We start from the raw sequence: 20,656 nt of genomic DNA, 5'->3' as shown, positions 1-20,656 counted from the left end.
TGAACGTCTATGACCTAATTCAACGCTAGATGTCGCACAAGTACAGTAAATGTTTTGCATGGACAAAGATTTTACATAACATTTCAGTTGTGAAGTTCAATTAAATAAATAAACAAGTGAAAGAATAAATAAACAAATTAATAAATAAATACAACTACAAAACGCAATAACAGAAAGCACTCCATGAAGAGTTGGTCTATTTACGTTCTTGAAAATCTCTTGCCTTTAATTTTTATACCAGTAATTTTATTTAATGTCGTTGAAATCTGTATCAATACTTTGTTAATTCTGTATGTAAAACAAACAAACATAAAATAAAGCACTCTGAAATGGAAGCACTGGAATCGTTAAAAAATGACTAGTCTAGTGTATGACGTATGCAGCTTGTCTGCCTCCCTCCACTTAGCGACCGTCTGCGCATGTCAGAAAGCGCGCAGCTGATCACGTAAGGCACGTGCCGCACGCTTTTTTTAATCAGATTTTGTATCTTTTGTTCGGATGTTCAAATTAATTTTAATATTACTTATTTCTGTATTTTGACAGTTTAACATAATTAATTATAATATCAGTTAGAACTATTATTTTTTATGTCAAATGCTAAAAGTAGTGATTGTTGTTTTAAACCTGATTTACACTTTCCTTGCTTTTAATGTAAAGCCTCAGGCAGTCTCGTGTGTAATTCTACATTATGTTAGTAGGTCAATGACCTGTCACTGTCATTGTGGTGATTCCATCCCAGAAGTGAAATTCAAGACCCTAAAATTATATTTTAAGCTTTAACAGTAATACTGTGTATAATTGAACTTAATGAGACGTTGTAAGCTTGCAGTCTATTTAAATTCCTCGAAACGTTCCACGTGTTGGTGTTTTTTGCTTGTATGATTTTCCTTCGACCCTTTCCGCTGACGTTAACCCCGCCCACATTTTCCCTTAGTTTCCGCCAACATGAACCTGTTTTCCTTTTCGGTAGTTTCCGCTGACGATAACCCCGCCCATATTTTCCTTTTCGGTAGTTTCCGCCTACATTAACCCCGCACATACCGTGCTAAGCGTTGTTTGGGGACATTAGGAAGATGGCGGCTGCCCAGCTTTACTGTGTCTGCCGGCAGCCCTACGATTTTAGCCTGTTTATGATCGAATGCGACATTTGTAAGGACTGGTTCCACGGCAGGTATGGATATTACGGTCTTCTTAACAGATGTATGACGTTTTGTATGTATAGGCTGCCTTGCCATGTCGCTATTTGTAGTGTAAATGTAGGGTATCATGTGAAAGTGCGGGTGACGCGCGCTGAGTGTATTTAAATATGACGAAAGTGCACGCCATCCGCGTACGACCATCGGTCATATTCCTCAAGAAAGATGATACCGAGGAACCTTCGATCCTTCCCGAATTCCAAATCCTTTATTTGGTATTTGAGCGCCATTATATCAATTCTAAATATGCTATGAAACCGATGATTTGATTGAATGGATTCGTTCCATCATACCATTTACTATACGATAATACATCATCATCACGCAATGCATCATCATCGCACGTACGTACCATGTATATATATGCATGCGTTTCTTTTGAACCGAAATCGGTTTTAATCAGACCTTTAGCTTGGATGACGGCTACGTCACTATGGCAACCATGGCGATGACAACACGCAAATCCGGCAAACCCAGAATCAGAATATGAATGATGATGATGACGTATTACTCGATGATTTCAAATTGGCAATCGAATTCGTACGAATGTGGTCCATTTGAATGGTACTATCATTCCTTCAATATTTCAAATGATTATGGTATATCGAAATAGGTGTTACCACGGCATACGAACACGCTATAAAGTTAAAATATCAAATAATACATTTTTTGGTGGAACCCATCTGCTATCATTGTGTATTGTATGTAATAGCATTAAGTTAATTTTTATCATAGTCAATGCTGTCTTTTATCAGATATTATGTAAAATTAATCTGTTTTCCTTTAAAAATACTAATCTAATCAGGTGCTGAAAGATCTGCATCATTTCTGAATGGATTGTTAAAAGCTTGAAAGCTATTTGTCGGGCAAAGGAAAATAAACAAAACCTGCACCATAAATATAAACCTTCAGCCTTTATTCTTGAAAGTATGGAATATCTGATTACTCCTGAGTGCTCATGTTCAGCCACCCATGGAACTGCTTGTATTTCCTGAATCTGGTTTGAAGTTTAATTAAATTGTACCAAACCAGTCAACCAAACTGAATAAACTGAAAATGTACAGTTATCATACCATTTCTTTCACTGAACAAGAAGATCCTACCATATAAAATAGAAGATTAGTAGTAGACTTACAAATATATAGAGTACACATTTAGGAATGAAACAATGAAACTTGGTCATACACACTTTGTTTGTGGGAGCTGGTGGTTCATTCTACGGAACACTATAATGATTTTTAAATTTCATGACGCCACTTGGCTTTGAACTAGACTCTTGATTAACTTTCCAGTTCTGTGTTGCTGACCGTGTCACAGTTCATGGACATTTATTAAATGTCCTGTGGATATTGAAGCAAAATAAAATTTAATATATAAATATAGTGACATTCTATGGTATATACCTGGCGAAAATGTCATCACACTCATAGTATGCGCACAATTTTCATTATGTGTGGCAGGGCTGGTCAGATCCTACATGACCCGGTCCAGATAAGCTACCGGTTCCATGTATGTAATACCGCGACGTGCGGTAGATCGCTTACGATACGGTCCGTGCGTTTATGTTGTTTTTAGTTTACCGACAAACCATTACTTATACCACGGCTTCGCCCTCGCCTCCTTTCCACGACGCTAAACTGTAAAATGGAGCGACTAGATACACTCGCTATTTACATGACCGTATAATTATAACGATCCATCCACTATGAAGCTTTAATTCATCAGAGCATTTATCCGGATTTGAACCGTCCATTTCAAAAGACAACCATGCACTATACGCGTATACTGTAAGGTATATCGTCAGGCCCAGATCAGCAATGACTACGAACTGTTCGGTAATAAATGGTTTAAACACTTGGCATTGGTGAGACGTACTTATAACAGCGGCGTCAAATTGTGATTTTAACCCGCTATACGACGGCATGTTTTACGGGCTTCTCAGGAAATAAAAACTGACCACCATGGTTTAACCCAACGGTAACGACGACCTCGTCGTTAGCTTTCGTCTTTCTGCGGTTTCACCAAAGATCACCAGTGTTATGAATGAAATATACAACTTTAGTGTTAAAGCAAACGGCCTTTAATCGACTAGTCCATCATCACAAAACGCCACGCAATAAATACCACAAAACCGATCTGGTCGCACGCGCTCACCACTAATTACCGTATCGATAGATTCGAAGATGCATACCTTCATGATTCCAAATCTGTACAACACCGATATTGCTTTTGATCACCACCGCGATGAACTACCAAAGTCCTGCCTTCTTGATCCGTCTCGCCCTGATCTACGCAGCGTATCAACGGTGCCCTAAACCTGAGCCGGCATGCTATCTCGAACCACCGAACGGCCGTCATCATAACCGAGGTCCGCCATAACAGGACGCATCACCAGACCGTGTCAGCCACCGATGGTAAACCAGGGCATGGTTTACTACCTCCCAGCCAACAAACCCTCGTATCCGCCTTGACTCCACGAGGCGACTCGGTAACTTCATATGGTTTTGTTCGTTACCTGCGTCCAATCCAGTTCAGACCGTATAAACCCCGCACGGTGCCGCTCAAAAGGATTGATTTTGTCGGTATAAACCGTTTACCCCGTGGTCCCGGCATGTGCAACTTCAGTTGTCCTTATGCCATGGTACGCGCTGGTAACTGCTGGTGCATGCGCACCTACCATAACCCTCTACCACCGATTCCGCCGAAAACTGACGGTTCCTTTATCTCTACGTGCAATGGTGTGGATCAATGATGCCTGGTAGCACAGGTGGGAAGGGTCAAGTATGAATGCCTTCAACTTGTACCGACAAAAGTAAGAAAGGTGGTATAACAACTGCCTAGAGCTAGGTTGGCTGGCTCCCTAGCTCTTAGTTAAATGAACAAGTGTAAACTGTCATTCCACTAATTTGTGACAATGGAGTTGTGTTTATGTCCAGTATGAATGATCACAACAAGGAGACCACTTGTGAGTGTACACATCTCCTTAGGACATTAAGTAAACTGCATGATATCACAGAGATCTGTCTCAACTACTGAGATTGGGGTGATTAAAAGGGTAGCCATATATTTCAGGGAATATCCACCTTCCTCTGGTAACCTAAAGTCCAAGTTCACTGGAGCAGATACCGACCAAATATGGTCTCCGAAAGTTCGATCACTGTCATATGTGTCATAGGGATATGAAAGAATTCCATGGATAATAATGGTTCAACTGTACGGTTTCAGAACAGGATACAGGCTCACAGCCTACGAGGAGGGATTCTCAATCAATTAAGTCAAAGAACCAGAACAGGAAGTTACAACATGCTCGAACTATTATTCTGCCTATGACCATTTTGGGTTTTCTATGTTAACGATCTTCCTGATGTTAATTAAAACCAAGTTAATTGAGAAATATCAGACCAAAAGACCACCAACGTAGGCTGCTCACCCAAATACTTTTAAACTACCATTTCTTTTGGCAACGAATAGATTTGGAATTCGTTTCATTGTTTAAGTTTATTCAAAATTCTAGATTTGAGTCGTCATCGATCTAAACGAGACCGCACTTGCTAAACGGCTTGATGTACGCTTTTGAATGCAAGAATGATCGACCAGTCATCCATTAGAATGAAAATTACGAAACGGATGCTATCGATAGGTTTCAAGAAGATATGATTGAAGTAAATAGACTCGATGGTTAACGGACGAACTTATATCTAAATGATGTTATTAGACTAGTATTGTCAATGATACTTTAATGCATTCTCGAAGTCTATTAGCGATACGGTCTTCTAGTAAATTATATAACCAAATGATGATTTTATGTATGGTTTTAATCGATTCGAATGGAATCATGAGGAATTCTAGTCGAATGATGTACGAATGAATCAATCAAATCCTCCACAATTCGACCTTGATCATCATTATCCAAGTCGGAGTCCATACACTTTGTATTGAATAATACCAAACGATTTAGTCCAATCGTTCGTCGCTACCGTGTTCAGCATCAATGGAATGGATTCGACTAATCGAATGAAAGTCACTTTTAACAAACCAAGAGGCAGGAAATGGGGGGATTTAACCTAAGACATGCTAAATCCATATGTATTTTACAGTGAGAGCAAACATGGTTATATCGCTCAATACAGTCCACAGTCCTGAAGCTTGAGCTCAAATGTGCTTGAAGGAATTTGAGATGTCGAAGACATATTCGTCATTAGCCTGGTTTGAAGACAGACCCTGTTTGCTTGTACTTTTGAAGTTTGGTCCAATCAGAAGGGGAAAGAATATAACGGTTCGGAGTCAAGCTACATATGGTCATCTCAAAAACATAATGCTCATTAGTCAGTCTATGATTCATGGCTTTTTTCTCACTGAACGGATCATATTTTTGCCCTCTGATTATGTACCCTAAAATTCAAGGATCTTGATACCAGCACTCTCTTGAAGGTTAGTCCAGTGGCATGAAGGACCAAATCAAATAGAACCAAATCGAAATATAAAATAAATGATGCTTAATCAACACTAAATAATGAACCAGTTTATTTATTGTTATACTGTACAATTAGATACTTCGAAATGTTTTTTTTAGAATTTCAATATGATCCAACCTACATATTTATTTAAGAAAGGTACTAGTCAAAAGAAAATTAGAAACGACTGGAAGAATGGACCCCTGACCAACTGAGAAGATGGTAAAAGGACTAGAGGAAAAAATGATTCGAAAATGATGATATGTTTACCATTACTACTTTTGGCATTCTGCCACCTCTGCAACAACGCGACCCTACTGGCTATGCTTCACTCATTCGAGGCTCAGTCATTGTCAATAGACCACTGTTCGTCACGATGGACACTAAATGGCGGCGGGAAGGCCATGTGGTCTATCCATCGTTAAACCCGGTTGAAAATTTATTTGAAGGACAAAAACAGCTTATTCCACCAAAATGGTATTCTTCTAAATATGGTATCAACGACCAAGGTATTTGAGCTCAAAACTTCAATACATCTTAGACAAACAATGTGAAAAAAGGGGTACAATGAGTCTCAGAAGTGCGATCGGTACCAGAAATACGAATCAATAGACGCAGATACACGGATTGAACAAGAGTACCCCAAGTGAGATAAAGCTTACTACGATGGCATTACAGCTTAGCTACCACTATCAATGTTAGGAGGTTTAGAAACACAACTTTCACCTCCATTGTGAATAAAATCCTGTTGCCCTTTTTGCACTTGACTAAACGGGCTTGCCAGCAAACTATATGAAGAGTGTCAACTTCAATAAAGTTGATTCTCATCTGTTATCACATTAATACATAACATTGTGTTATGAGCTGTTTAGTTCATTATTTCTATATATTTAAAGTTTGTTCAAAAGAAATGCTCCAAGGAGCTCTCTCCAATTTATCTTTTTGAAAAATTATGTTCTGTATATAAAATACTGTAAATATAGGCTACAATATGAGTTTTTCAGCGTAAGCCTAAATATGAAAACTCAGTGGTTAGTGAAGCTGTTGCTATGGTTACGGACAGTGTTCGCGTGGTGTTGTGAGCAGATTAAAGGTCTGTATTTTTATGGAGTCTGTTGCTGACTCTTTATGGTGGGTGTCTGTCAGACAACGGATTGCTGTAATAAACTGTTGCCGGAAAAAAAAAAAAAAACTGTCTGATGCCGTAGACTACATGTTGCACACACACACACAAAAATCTTAGTTATGCACTTTTGAAGTGACTCCAAGCACTCTGGTTACATTGAAGCACATTATTCTATGCACATAAGTGGTGTTGTGCCTTATGTTTGAGTGTCTCTTATTTACAGTTCCTTCTATTTGTTTGATGTGTAGGGATGTTCCATAATAAGAAAATTAGCAAATAATCATAAAATGGTTAACCGCCAATATTTTCAAGTGTTAAGCTAACCATCAAAAACCTGCGCCCTGTTGCATCCCTAATTGACTACTAAAGAGTATTCCAAAGCAGTTGTAGAACCTACATGTCCTTTTGGGCAGCGCATACTTTGATTCGCTTGACCGTTTGCAAGACGTAACACGGAAAAATTTAGTATATCCTAGCCTTAAAGTGTTAGTTCACCCAAAAATGAAAATTAGCCCATAATCTACTCCCCCCTCAAGCCATCCTAGGTGTATATGACTTTCTTCTTTCAGCCAAACACAATCTGAGTTGTATAAAAAAAATCCTGGCTCTTCCAAGCTTTATAATCTGAATGAATTACCTTCAGTACCTTATATTTTGAAGCCCAAAAAAGCACATCCATCCATCAAAAAGTAATCCATACGGCTCCAGGGGGTTAATAAAGGCCTTCTGAAGTGAAGCGATGAATTGTATTTATTTTTTTTGTAAGAAAAATATCCATATTTGTAACTTTATAAACTATAATCACTGACTTACAGTTACGGCCGTCCGCACGTTCACAAGAGAGTCGAGTTCCGGCATGGGCATAACGTAAGCTCTAGTGAGAAGTGACAAATGGCAGTCAAGAATTAGAAGACAACAATGAGGATTTTTAAAGAAAAATGTCTGAGGATTTCGATATAAGAGGAGATTGCGTTTCTTGCCCTGCCCTATTTGTTTGAACCGGAGTACACAACCAGGAACTCTGGAGATGGAGGAGACTGCAACAGCAGCACAAACAAAAGAATCTGGTAGACCGAGAGTGCAGGAGACATGGTGGTGCTCATGCAGGAAATGCGAGGTAATGCCAACAGAGGCTGAGAGAGTTTGCCGCCTTGAATACACGATTGGAATGACTGGATAGGCGCATGAACGCACCATTTTAAGACTAATATAATCTACAGTACAGCTAAAACAACTTCCTCATTTTTGCCGTTTTCCTTTGCTGAAAAACAACACGTGCTTCCGCGTTCGTCACTTATCACCAGAGCTTACGCTATGCCTACGTCGTACACCGGAACTCGACTCTCTTGTGAACGTGCGGACGGCCGTTACCGGAAGCCAGTGATTATAGTTTATAAAGTTATAAATATGGATATTTTTCTTACAAAAATGCATTGCTTCACTTAAGGTCTTTATTAACCCACTGGAGCCATATGGATTACTTTATTGAGGTATGGATGCACTTTTTTGGGCTTCAAAATCTATGGTACCAATCATTATTTTAATATAACTCTGATTGTGTTTGGCTGAAAGTCATATACACCAAGGATGGCTTGATGGCGAGTAAATTATGGGATAATTTCCAATGTACTTCCTTACACCTCCAAAATATCTATCTTGCTAAGTAACTGCCCAAGCTGCCTGTTACTAGTTCGAAAGAATGTGACTTTGCGATATCTTGTAGCAGAAGGATGGCACTGAATTAATTTTCCTTGCTAAAATTACATTTTAAATGTAAAATGAAGGCACTCGATGCCAGGCTATAATGTGAATGGCATGGCTGAAGGGGTTTCAGGCACTCTGCTGTGACACCCCTGAGCCATGACAATATTCTCATTGTAGCATGAACTTGTACAGCATTACTTAATAATGCATAAAGGATTGTAAGTAACGTTTTGTTAATATATAGAGTGGATTACAGTAAATAGGACACTTCTATGCGGTGTTCCCTGCAGATGTCTTCAGAGGTTTAATTCTTATTCTCTTGTCTCTCTGCACAGTCATTCTCTAGTGGATAGTTAATCAGTTACTCAGGTGACAGAATGTCTGATTCAACTCCAGGTGTGTGGCACACTGACCTGGATCACATTGTGTTGTGAAACAGACAGAAAGATGATGATCATGGAACCAATTCAGAAAGGAAGACATAGATGGATAAAAATGTATAGCCTATTATGATAAATCTTATTCAGTCTTAAGAAAGCAAATGGAGCTTGCTTAAGTTGAACAAAACAGGGTTAGTAGATAAGATCGATTCATTTGATTGTGTTTTAGTACTGAGAAGTTTTTACTTAAGAGTTCAGAAGTCACGATTATGATGTGCATTCCCAATAGTAATTTGAATTAATGTTGCAGTGCTTTTTGGCCTAGAGATTTGTATTTATCTAGGCCTATTTATTGAGTTAGAGCTGTGGCAAACTGCTGGGAACTTACTGCATACTCTAATGTAGGGGTGTGATTTGAGCTGTCTTCCCTTCATTGTCTCATGCACGGAGGAGGGAAGCGTAGGAGTAGTGTGGGTGTAGAGTCATTCATCCTTAAACGCTCCTCCACCAACTGCTCCATGTCATCACATGTCTGGCTTTGATACCCAGTTGGCTTAGTTGGAGTCACGGCACCATACAAGCCAGCCCCTTTGGAACAGGCATTTTATTCCAAGCAATTCACAGGAATAAATGACAAGCATCTGAGAAAGGGTGCTTGATGTAAGAATAGTCAATATGATGTTTTCTGCCCACATGAGTTTACACAGCAGGATTTTGCAGGAGTAATAAATGTTTTTAATTAAAATTTTGCCTTTTTATTTGGAGGAAAGTGAAATGTAGGGGAGAGAGAGAGAGGAGGAATGGGATCAGTACATGTCCCGGGTCAGACTCAAACCTTGGTCCCTATTAGAGGTAGACAGATATATCGGTTTTACAATTAATCGTGGCGATAGTTGCCTTTTGGAACTATCAGAAAAATCTATGCAGACTCCCGAAAGCCTGTTCCCATCATAGTGAGGAGATATATACACTCACCTAAAGGATTATTAGGAACACCATTCTAATACTGTGTTTGACCCCCTTTCACCTTCAGAACTGCCTTAATTCTACGTGGCATTGATTCAACAAGGTGCTGAAAGCATTCTTTAGAAATGTTGGCCTATATTGATAGGATAACATCTTGCAGTTGATGGAGATTTGTGGGATGCACATCCAGGGCACGAAGCTCCCGTTCCACCACATCCCAAAGATGCTCTATTGGGTTGAGATCTGGTGACTGTGGGGGCCATTTTAGTACAGTGAACTCATTGTCATGTTCAAGAAACCAATTTGAAATTATTCGAGCTTTGTGACATGGTGCATTATCCTGCTGGAAGTAGCCATCAGAGGACATGGTCAGAAACAATGCTCAGGTAGGCCGTGGCATTTAAACGATGCCCAATTGGCACTAAGGGGCCTAAAGTGTGCCAAGAAAACACCCCCCACACCATTACACCACCACCACCAGCCTGCACAGTGGTAACAAGGCATGATGGATCCATGTTCTCATTCTGTTTACGCCAAATTCTGACTCTACCATCTGAATGTCTCAACAGAAATCGAGACTCATCAGACCAGGCAACATTTTTCCAGTCTTCAACTGTCCAATTTTGGTGAGCTCTTGCAAATTGTAGCCTCTTTTTCCTATTTGTAGTGGAGATGAGTGGTACCCAGTGGGGTCTTCTGCTGTTGTAGCCCATCCGCCTCAAGGTTGTGCGTGTTGTGGCTTCACAAATGCTTTGCTGCATACCTCGGTTGTAACGAGTGGTTATTTCAGGCAAAGTTGCTCTTCTATCAGCTTGAATCATTCGGCCCATTCTCCTCTGACCTCTAGCATCAACAAGACATTTTCAGCCCACAGGACTGCCGCATACTGGATGTTTTTCCCTTTTCACACCATTCTTTGTAAACCCTAGAAATGGTTGTGCGTGAAAATCCCAGTAACTGAGCAGATTGTGAAATACTCAGAACGGCCCGTCTGGCACCAACAACCATGCCACGCTCAAAATTGCTTAAATCACCTTTCTTTCCCATTCTGACATTCAGTTTGGAGTTCAGGAGATTGTCTTGACCAGGACCACACCCCTAAATGCATTGAAGCAACTGCCATGTGATTGGTTGATTAGATAATTGCATTAATGATAAATTGAACAGGTGCTCCTAATAATCCTTTAGGTATGTGTGTGTGTGTATGTATGTGTGTGTGTGTGTGTGTATATATATATATATATATATATATACACACACATACATATACATACACACAGTATATATATATATATTTTTTTTTTTTTATCTATCTGCAGATTAATCGGTTAAAGGCCTTTCCCACCACTTTAGTTATCAGTATTGTCAAAATCAACTATCGATCGCCCTCTAGTCCCTGTGAGCCAAAAGTGCATGTGCACAGCCTACTTTGCTACAGCTCTGATGCAAATGCCAAAATTATTGAAAATTATTGCGAAATCCCCACTTTATATGCAATCGCTTCCAATTGTGACTTATTTGTGCTAAAGCAAACTTGAGAGGGAAAAAAGCAATATCAGCCAATAGAGATCCATGATACCCAGGAAAATTATATCGACACCCAGCTATTTTCTGTCTCAAACTGACCAATCCTACCTCTGCAACTGTTGTCTTTTGTCAGTTTGTCTCATTTTGTTCAACTCAGATTGTTCATTTTCTAATGAGACCACATCTATGGAGGCCATTAAAATAATCAGAAGAAAATGTCCGAAATGATTGGTGATATTGGCACTGATACCACTTCACACAGACATAAAAATATCACTAAATCACATGCTTAGGGAGCTGTAGATGTTCTTGCCACCAGGACCTGCCTGGTGTTGCCTGCATTGCCCTGTTTTAAAGGATATTCATCTATGGAGCAGTTAAGTGTCTGCATTTTTAACCGAAATTGCACCAGCTCTTCTGGGGCAACATGAGCTATCTGCTTCCTGATTCTGCTTTGTCTTTCTTGCCATTTCCTGCAATAATGAGGAGATCAAAGCTAAGACAGCAGCTCTCTGAATCCTCTGCCTGTGTTCAAAGGCTGTCCTCCCTTTTTAGGAGAATCACCTTTCTGCTGAAGTCCCCAGCTGACTTTAACAGCCCCAAATCACAGAATCCACTCTTGATGTTACCCGTCTATTCAGAAGAAAAGAGAGGCCAAACATTATGGGCAGCAAAAACTGAAAAGATGCTGGAAAAAACGGGTAGACAAGTATCTATATCCACAGCAAAACGAGTCCTAGATCTACATAACCTGAAAGGCTGCTCAGCAAGGAAGAAGCCAATGCTCCAAAATTGCAATAGAAAGTCAAAGATATTACATTTTGGAGAAATGCTCTCTGGTGTGATGAAACAAAAATGTAACTATTTGTCCATAATGACCATCGTTATGTTTGAGGAAAAAGGGTGAGGCTTGCAAGCCGAAGAACACCATCCCAACCGTGAAGCATGGGGGTTGCAGCATCATGTTGTGGGTGTGCTTTGCTGCATGAGGGATTGGTGCACTTCACAAATAAATGGCATCAAGAGGAAGGGAAATGATGTTGTTTCAATATATACACATCTCAAGACATCAGCCAGGAAGTTAAAGCTCTGTCGCATATGGGTATTCCAAATGGACAATGACCCAAAGCATATCAAGTTGAGGCAAAATGGCTCAAAGACAACAAAGTCAAGGTATTGGAGTGGCCATCACAAAACCTTGACCTCAGTCTGATAGAAAATTTGTTGGCAGAACTGAAAAAGCATGTGCAAGCAAGGAGGCCTACAAACCTGACTCAGTTACACCAATTTTGTCTGGAGGAATGGGCCAAAATTCTTTAAATTATTGTGAGAAATTTATGGAAGGGTACCCAAAACATTTGACCCAAGTTAAACAATTTAAAGGCAATGCTACCAAATACTAAAGTGTATGTAAACTTCTTACCCACTGGGAATGTGATGAAATAAAGAAAAGCTGAAATAAATCATTCTCTCTATTGTAAGAATGTCAAATGTCAGAATAATAGTAAAGTATTGATCCTAACTGACCTAAGACAGGGAATGTTTTCTATGATCAATGTCAGGAATTGTGAAAAACTGAGTTTAAATGTATTTAGCTAAGGTGAATGTAACTTCTGACTTCAACTGTGAATTCCAAACATTCGTAAATAGAGTGCACGTGCATGTTCATTCACAATCATCATAATCCACACCCATGAAAACGTCATGTAAGGAAGGCTCCAGACTCGCTAGTAAAAGCTTTTAACATCTATGTGAAACAGTAATTTTTATGAACATTTTATGTGCATTCACACCATAATATTATTATGATTTAGCAATCATAGCGAAATGCTGTAAACGGATAAAATTTGTAAACTATGACCGTGTGCATGCTTTTTCTATTTAGTTTTTTTTGTCGTTGGATGCCCCTGCCCTCAATGTTTATTTAAGGGTTTAACAGCATTAGTATTGATCATATGTTATCAACAGAACACTATTTATCGATTCCTATACCTAAATTAAAGAGCTCATGTCAAATGAAGAAATTGTCCAACCAGTCCTGTTAGAGGGCATTCATGTTTTGGAGAAAATCAAACAAACTGCATCTTCCCACAACTTTTTCTGCTTGAAAAGTGATATATACAATGTTTTTAATGAGTTATACTTTGAAGAAATTAATGCAAGCGTTAAACATTTTTCAATTAAGCAATTAAGTAGGAAAGATGACTCAATACCCGGTCTGATATCTCTAAATCACTGGATGTGCAGGTGTTCGGAAATCTCAAACCCTTGGTGTCATTAACCATAGCAAAGATCAGGCAATGCATTAGTAAACACTGCTGTGTGAGTGTTAGCACTTTTCTGTGTTCTCTTGTGTGGGCCCATTTGTTTGACTAAGTCTCGGCATCAGTAAATCTCTTAACATCGGACTGTCAGAACTCTGCTAACTGATGTCACATGATTGGTATCACAGCTCTGAAATTAACCTCTGGAATGTGTATTTGTGTGGGTGGGTAAGTGTTATGGTTGTGGTTGCGGTTTGGCAGTTAGGAGAGCTGGCTTGGCCTACAGTTTGAGTGACATGGACTGTGGAGGAAAGCAGTGCTTTGAGTGTTTCACTGCCTCACTGCCACAAAGATTGACAGAATCAGTGGCATGCTATGCAAAAATTTGCTGTCATGTTTTCTAAAAAAAAAAACTGATCATTATCCTAACATGCCATGCAGTGCTAGCCTTTTGATATTGAGTTGCATCTAACATGCAGTTTAGGGCAACCTGCTTTGAAATCATTATTTTTGCAATTCCGATTGGTGGAGGTAGATGCACAGAAATTACACATTTCTCCAAGATTTGGACACTTTTGTATTATAGGTTGCTACTTCCAAATGTAGTCTAAATATAAGCATTTATACAGTCAATAAGGTTTAAGATTTGGTTGTGGGATAGTTATGGATAGTGACTCATCCTGCTTATCTCTCTGTTTTAGTTGTGTTCAGATATTGGAGCACTATGCTGCTGATATCGATGTTTATCACTGTCCCAACTGTGAACCCATCCATGGACCCTCCCTGAGTAAGTGTGTCCATCTACACGTTAATTTCCCAATTGCTGTTCTGTTCCTGGATCAGTATTGTGAATCTGTTTTTTGTTTTTTTTTCTCATTCTCAGTGAAAAAGCGTAATAACTGGCACAGGCATGACTACACAGAGCCAGATGATGGCACGCGCCCGGTGCAAGCGGGTACTGCTGTGTTTGTACAGGAAATCCAGGCCAAGAGCTTCGCCAGGTATAAGCATGCCTCCTTTTGACTTCTGATATGTTTTAAGAGTCTATTGACTTTTTTTTTTTTACCAAATGATACATTACAGATTATTTTACTTTCAAGTTTTGCATTTTGATGTGTAAGAATAACAAATAAATGTAAGATATAATATGTACAAAATAAATAATTGCAGAACATGTTTTTAATAGTTTATTTCTGCTACAATTTGCATAACTAAAAACAATACAAACATTTGTATTATGAATATTTTCATAATGATTTTAATAATTTAGCTTTAAATGCTACTTGTCAAGCATTTCTTGACAGAAGCATAGATAGCTGTTACATTTAAAAGTCTATTAAGTAGAAAAGTGTGAAATGTCGGAAAACAAAACAACAAAAAAAACTGTAAAAACCGATCATCCATTTCTTGTTTTTCGGACATAGTCATTAAAAGATGATTTACACCTATTGTAAATTGCGCTCCTCCACTAAGATTGGTGACTGAATTTGTTATATTTCCTGTTTCAAAGTGGCGATGAGGTTCTGGTGAGGATGCAGGGCAGTCAGGTGACCCAGCATTACCTGGAGAGTGAAGGCTTCCATTACCCCATATTGGTGCCTGAACTAGATGGACTGGGGCTCAAACTCCCTCCCTCTTCTTTCTCAGTCAGAGATGTGGAACACCACGTGGGTAAGAGCTCATTGTGTGTTCGTACTGCTTTTACCGTCCGTCACGTAACAGCCCCGGGAGAGTTTTTGGCGAATGGGGCACTGGAGCAAGAGAGACACATTTGGATCGATAACACATTTACACTCACAACCAGACCAACATAAAATCACAGTTATAGTTTTCATGTGGACCGACTCCCTAAACAGAAACTATGCTGGACATTTTTCTTCTTTGAGTTACAAAGGTTGTATATGCAGCCTTTTTAATCTCATTGATAACCTTATGTATTACATGAGAAACAACTTTAAACACTTATTGGACTGGAAAGCTTTAGGTTACCCTGTGCCTTTTTTGAGTGTGGTTATCCATCCATGCCAGTAGTGAATGGGTTTGGACAGGGCTCCTCTACAGCTGTGGAGGTTTTGGCTTATTTTCCCCTACATTAGACCCAGAACATTTTATCTTTAGTTACAAAGCTGTTGTACAGAACAGCCAGTCTGGGCTCAGGTTTCTTAATAGGTCTGTTTTATCTGAACTCTTGTGTTACACGTCTCCCTCTTTCGCACACCGCTGATCTTTAAGGTATTTTAATAGTAACAGTTGTCGAGGGGGAGAGGTGTGTGCAAGGGGGAGAGTGGGCCACTCAACAGATCATGTTCCCAGTCAGTTGGGCACAGACAAAAGGCCACAAGCATTCTCTGTCTTTTGTTTATTCCCTCTCCCCCTCCTTTTTTTTTTTTTTCTTAGAAAACATACACACACCTATAAGAAACATCCTTCCTTGCTATGGAATAATGTGTAACAGTCAGTATCTGGTGTGGCCCCCAACTGCATCTCCTCCTCTTGGACTGCACCAGATTTGCCAGTTCTTGTTGTGAGATGTTACCCCACTCTTCCACCAAAGCACTTGCAAGTTCCCAGACATTTCTGGGGGGGAATGGCCCTAGCCCACACCCTCTGATCCAACAGGTCCCAGACGTGCTCAATGGGATTGAGTTCCGAGCCCTTTGCTGGACATGGCAGAACACTGACATTCCTGTCTTGCAGGAAATCACACACACAGAACGAGCAGTATGGCTGGTGGCACTGTCATGCTGGAGGGTTATGTCAGGATGAGCCTGCAGGAAGGGTACCGCATGAGGGAGGAGGATGTCTTCCCTGTAATGCACTGTGTTGACATTGCCTGCAATGACAACAAGCTCAGTCTGATGATACTGTGACACACCGCCCCAGACCATGACAGACCCTCCACCCACAAATCGATTCCGCTCCAGAGTACAGCTCTCGGTGTAACACTCATTCATTTCATCGATAAACGCGAGTCCAACCATCACCCCTTGTGAGACAAAATCACGACTAGTCAGTGAAGAGCACTTTTTGCCAGTCCTGTCTTGTCCAGCGAAGGTGGGTTTGTGCCCATAGGTGACGTTGTTGCCGGAGATGTCTGGTAAGGACCTGCCTTACAACAGGCCTGCAAGCCCTCAGTCCAGCCTCTCTCAGCCCATTGACAGTCTGAGCCCTGATGGAGGGATTGTGCATTCCTGGTCTAACTTTAGCAGTTGTTGTTGCAATCCTGTACCTGTCCCGCAGGTGTGATATTCAGATCTACCGATCCTGTGCAGGTGTTGTTACACGTGGTCTGCCACTGTGAGGACGATCAGCTGTCCTTCCTGTCTCCCTGTAGCACTGTCTTGGGTGTCTCACAGTATGGACATTGCAATTTATTCCCCTGGCCACATCTGCAGTACTCATGCCTCCATGCAGCATGCCTAATGCACATTCACACAGATGAGCAGGGACCCTGGGTATCTTTGTTTGTGTGTGTTTCTGAGTCAGTGGAAAGGTCTCTTTAGTGTCCTATGTTTTTATAACTGGGACCTGAATTGCCTACCATCTGTAAGCTGTTTGTGTCTTAAAAATAATTAATTGATTATGGTTCATTGAACAAGCATGGAAAACATTGTTTAAAACCTTTACAGTAAATATCTGAAGTTATTTGGATTTTTACAAAATGATCTTTAAAATGCAGCGTCCTGAAAAAGGGACATTTTCTTTTTTTTGCTGATTTTATAAAATTGTCAGCATTTTCTCAGTCATGTTGTTTCAAAACAACATGACTTCCTTTCTTTCATTGAACACAGGTGTTTTAAGATGTTCATGCTGCTTATTTCCATACAATGAAAGTGAATGGTGACAAAAAAGCACAATAAAAGGAATTGTTCACCCAAAAATGAAACTTCTCTCATTTACTCACCCTCATGCCATCCCAGATGTGTATGACTATCTTTCTTCAGCAGAACACAAATGAAGAAATTTGGAAGAATATTTCAGTTCTGTAGATCAAAACAATGCAAGTCTGTGGTGATCAGATCTTTCAAATCCAAAAATGACAAAGGAACCAGAAGTAATCCATACGACTCGGTGGCTAAATTCATATTTTCAGAAGCGATAGCGCAAATTATGAGTTTGTGAATATTTTAATTACTGTTAATAACTTGTATAAAAGATGCATATTTGAGTTCCTTTAAGTAGTTCATATGACTCGTGCGCAATATTCCAAGTCTTCTGGAGCCATTTGATATGTGTGTGTGTGAGAAATGATAAAATTTTATGTTATTTGTGTTACGTTTTAATATTTTGAATTAAAGTGCTAATAAGTGAATAATGACTTGTGATCTGTTCCTCACACAAAGCTATCGTATGTCTTCATTAGACTTGGCATATAGTAAATGAGTCATATGGACTACGTTGGAGATTTTACAGTGCTTTTCTGTCATTTTTGGAGATTGACAAATTCTGTCCCTAATCTTTTTTTTTTTATTGTATGGTAAAGAGCGGTTTGGACATTCTGCTGAACATCTTCTCTTGTGTTCCATGCATTAAAAAATAATATGAAGAATGTCTCACTAATTTGGAACGACATGAGGCTGAATAAATGATGACAGAATTTTCGTTTTTGCTGAACTATACCCTTATATGTTGGGTATGTCTTTAAAACTGTTAGCAGGGAGTTTTAGGTACCATCTTTCATATCCATATTAATGCACAACCCCAGTTACCAAATATGGATATTCTGGGCTTGAGAAACATTTCTCAAATATGTGTTTGTGGAACTGTTTTTCCACCAGCTGTTCATCAGATACTGGCCGTGTGTGTGTGTGTGTGTGTCTGAGTGTCTGAGACTCCACCTCCAGCTGCCCAGCCCTGTTTCCGGTCCTCAGTTGTCACTTATGATTTGCAGACCTGCAGCTGTGTCTCTCAAAACCTGATTACAGACTGTTTGTGAAACCCACAGAGAAAATTAAAAAATAGTATTTCTGAACCGAAACTATGCCCTGTAAACTTTTATATATGTTTGTGTTCACTTCTATTCCTTTCCCTTGGCCAGTCAGTTGTCTGATGTGCACAATTTGAACATTTCTCACTCTCTTTTCAGGTTCAGATAAAGTTATCGATGTAATCGATGTCGCAAGACAAGCAGACAGCAAGCTGAAGCTGGGAGAGTTTGTGAAATATTACTATCTACCCAGACGGCCCAAAGTGTTGAATGTTATCAGCCTGGAGTTTTCAGATACAAAGTATGTCTGTTTGAGGAACCACCAGTTCTGCTTGTAATATTACAACACAACTTAACTTAAATTGGTGGCAATGTGTTAGTTTTAGCTTTCATATACACACTGTAAACAAAGTTACAAGGAAAAATAACATACAGTGGTGCCAAAAAGTATTTAGATATTAAGCCGCAGTTAATGTATGTCATAGTATTCTATAAATTATTTTGTGGCTGTGGTATACTACTATATAATTAACAGATATTTTACTGTATTTGATTCTAACTGAACCCAACAAATTTCTTGCATGTAGAAGCATTGCAGGATTTTTTTATTTTCTGGTCTCTTTCAGGATGTCTGATTTGGTTGTGGTTCCTGAGATAGCGCAGAAGATGTCTTGGGTGGAAAATTACTGGCCAGATGACTCGTTCTTCCCCAAACCGTTTGTGCAGAAGTACTGTCTCATGGGGATGAAAAACAGTTATACAGATTTCCACATCGACTTTGGAGGAACCTCAGTGTGGTACCATGTTCTCTGGGTAAGAACCGAGGCCATTAGTCTGATCTGAATCTGCTTAGTGAAGTGTAATATAGCAAATAATCTTAGTTATATAAGTGAAGAGAAGCAGTTCAAAATGAAAGGCTGGTAAATTTGTTGTAAATGAGTATGATCTGTTATATGGGTTATTTAAAACAAATGCTCTACTGTTAAATCCATTATTATTAAATATTTATAGCAAACAACACTGATTTTTGCAGCAACTTAATCATGTATCCTCTTAATATGGTAGTTCACCCAAAAATGGAAATTCTCTCATTCTTGCCTCATGCCATCCTGGATGTGTGTGACCATTTCTTCTGCAGAACAAAAATTGAAGATATTTAGAAGAATATTTCAGCTCCGTAGGTTCATACAATGCAAGTCAGTGGTGGCTAGATATTTGAAGCTCCAAAAGGAACAAAGTCAGCATAAAATAAATCCATATGACTCCAGTGGTTTAATCCATATCTTCAGAAGTGATATGATGGGTGTATGTGAGAAACGGTTTAATATCAAGTCCTTTTTTTACTATGAATCTTCACCTTTGGCTAGCCCCAAAAAGTGGGTGGTAATATGCACAAAAAATGTGAATTGCAGAAAAAAGAAGAATGTGAAAGTTGAGATTTATGGTAAAAATTGGTATAAATATTGTTCTGTTTCGCACACACACTTATCCTATAGTTTCAGAAGACATGGATTAAACCATGCCATCTTATGCATTACTCTTTATGCTGCCTGTACAAGCTTTAAATTCTGGTCCCCATTCACTTGCATTGAATGAACTTGCAGAGCTGAAATGTTCTTCTAAAAACCTTCATGTGTTCTGCTGAAGAAGAAAGTCATACAACATCTGGGATCGCATGAGAGTGAGTAAATGGTGAGAGAATATTCATTTTTGGGTGAACTGTATCCAAGTTATCGTCTAAAAAGTAGAAAATCACTTTGTTTTGCAGGGTGAGAAGATTTTTTACTTGATTAAGCCGACGAAGGCTAACCTTGCACTATATGAATCATGGAGCTCATCGCCCAATCAAAGCGAAGTATTCTTTGGAGATAAAGTCGACAAGTGTTACAAATGCTTGGTGAAGCAAGGGTCTACCATCCTCCTCCCCACTGGTGAGAATTTGGGACCCCTAAACTTGTATTTCATTTTTAGTCTCCACTGCATGACCATACCTACATTTGATGGCCTCACCCACCATTTTGGGGGCCAAATACACCAGCCATTTATAAATGGATATTTCAGTTGCCTCTGCAGTTTCTGTTGATGATACAACAGAATAGTTTGTTGTAATCA

At 39.4% G+C, this 20,656-nt stretch overlaps 1 protein-coding gene across 1 annotated transcript in view; it reads left to right on the top strand.

Annotated features, from left to right (window-relative positions):
* Positions 1-1,060: 1,060 nt before the first annotated feature.
* Positions 1,061-20,656, top strand: part of LOC127639111 (lysine-specific demethylase 7A-like) — a 29,766-nt gene continuing 10,170 nt past the window's right edge. The window contains exons 1-7 of the mRNA XM_052120965.1: positions 1,061-1,171; positions 14,319-14,404; positions 14,501-14,618; positions 15,128-15,288; positions 18,704-18,845; positions 19,171-19,357; positions 20,313-20,475. Coding sequence (XP_051976925.1) covers positions 1,074-1,171; positions 14,319-14,404; positions 14,501-14,618; positions 15,128-15,288; positions 18,704-18,845; positions 19,171-19,357; positions 20,313-20,475 — 955 coding nt within the window. The 5' untranslated portion in view covers positions 1,061-1,073. The remainder of the gene's footprint in view (positions 1,172-14,318; positions 14,405-14,500; positions 14,619-15,127; positions 15,289-18,703; positions 18,846-19,170; positions 19,358-20,312; positions 20,476-20,656) is intronic.

Source organism: Xyrauchen texanus, chromosome 47 (assembly GCF_025860055.1).
Source record: "Xyrauchen texanus isolate HMW12.3.18 chromosome 47, RBS_HiC_50CHRs, whole genome shotgun sequence".
NCBI lineage: Eukaryota > Metazoa > Chordata > Actinopteri > Cypriniformes > Catostomidae > Xyrauchen > Xyrauchen texanus.
Note: the sequence above shows the minus strand (reverse complement) of the source record. Positions and strands in the feature narration are given on the sequence as shown.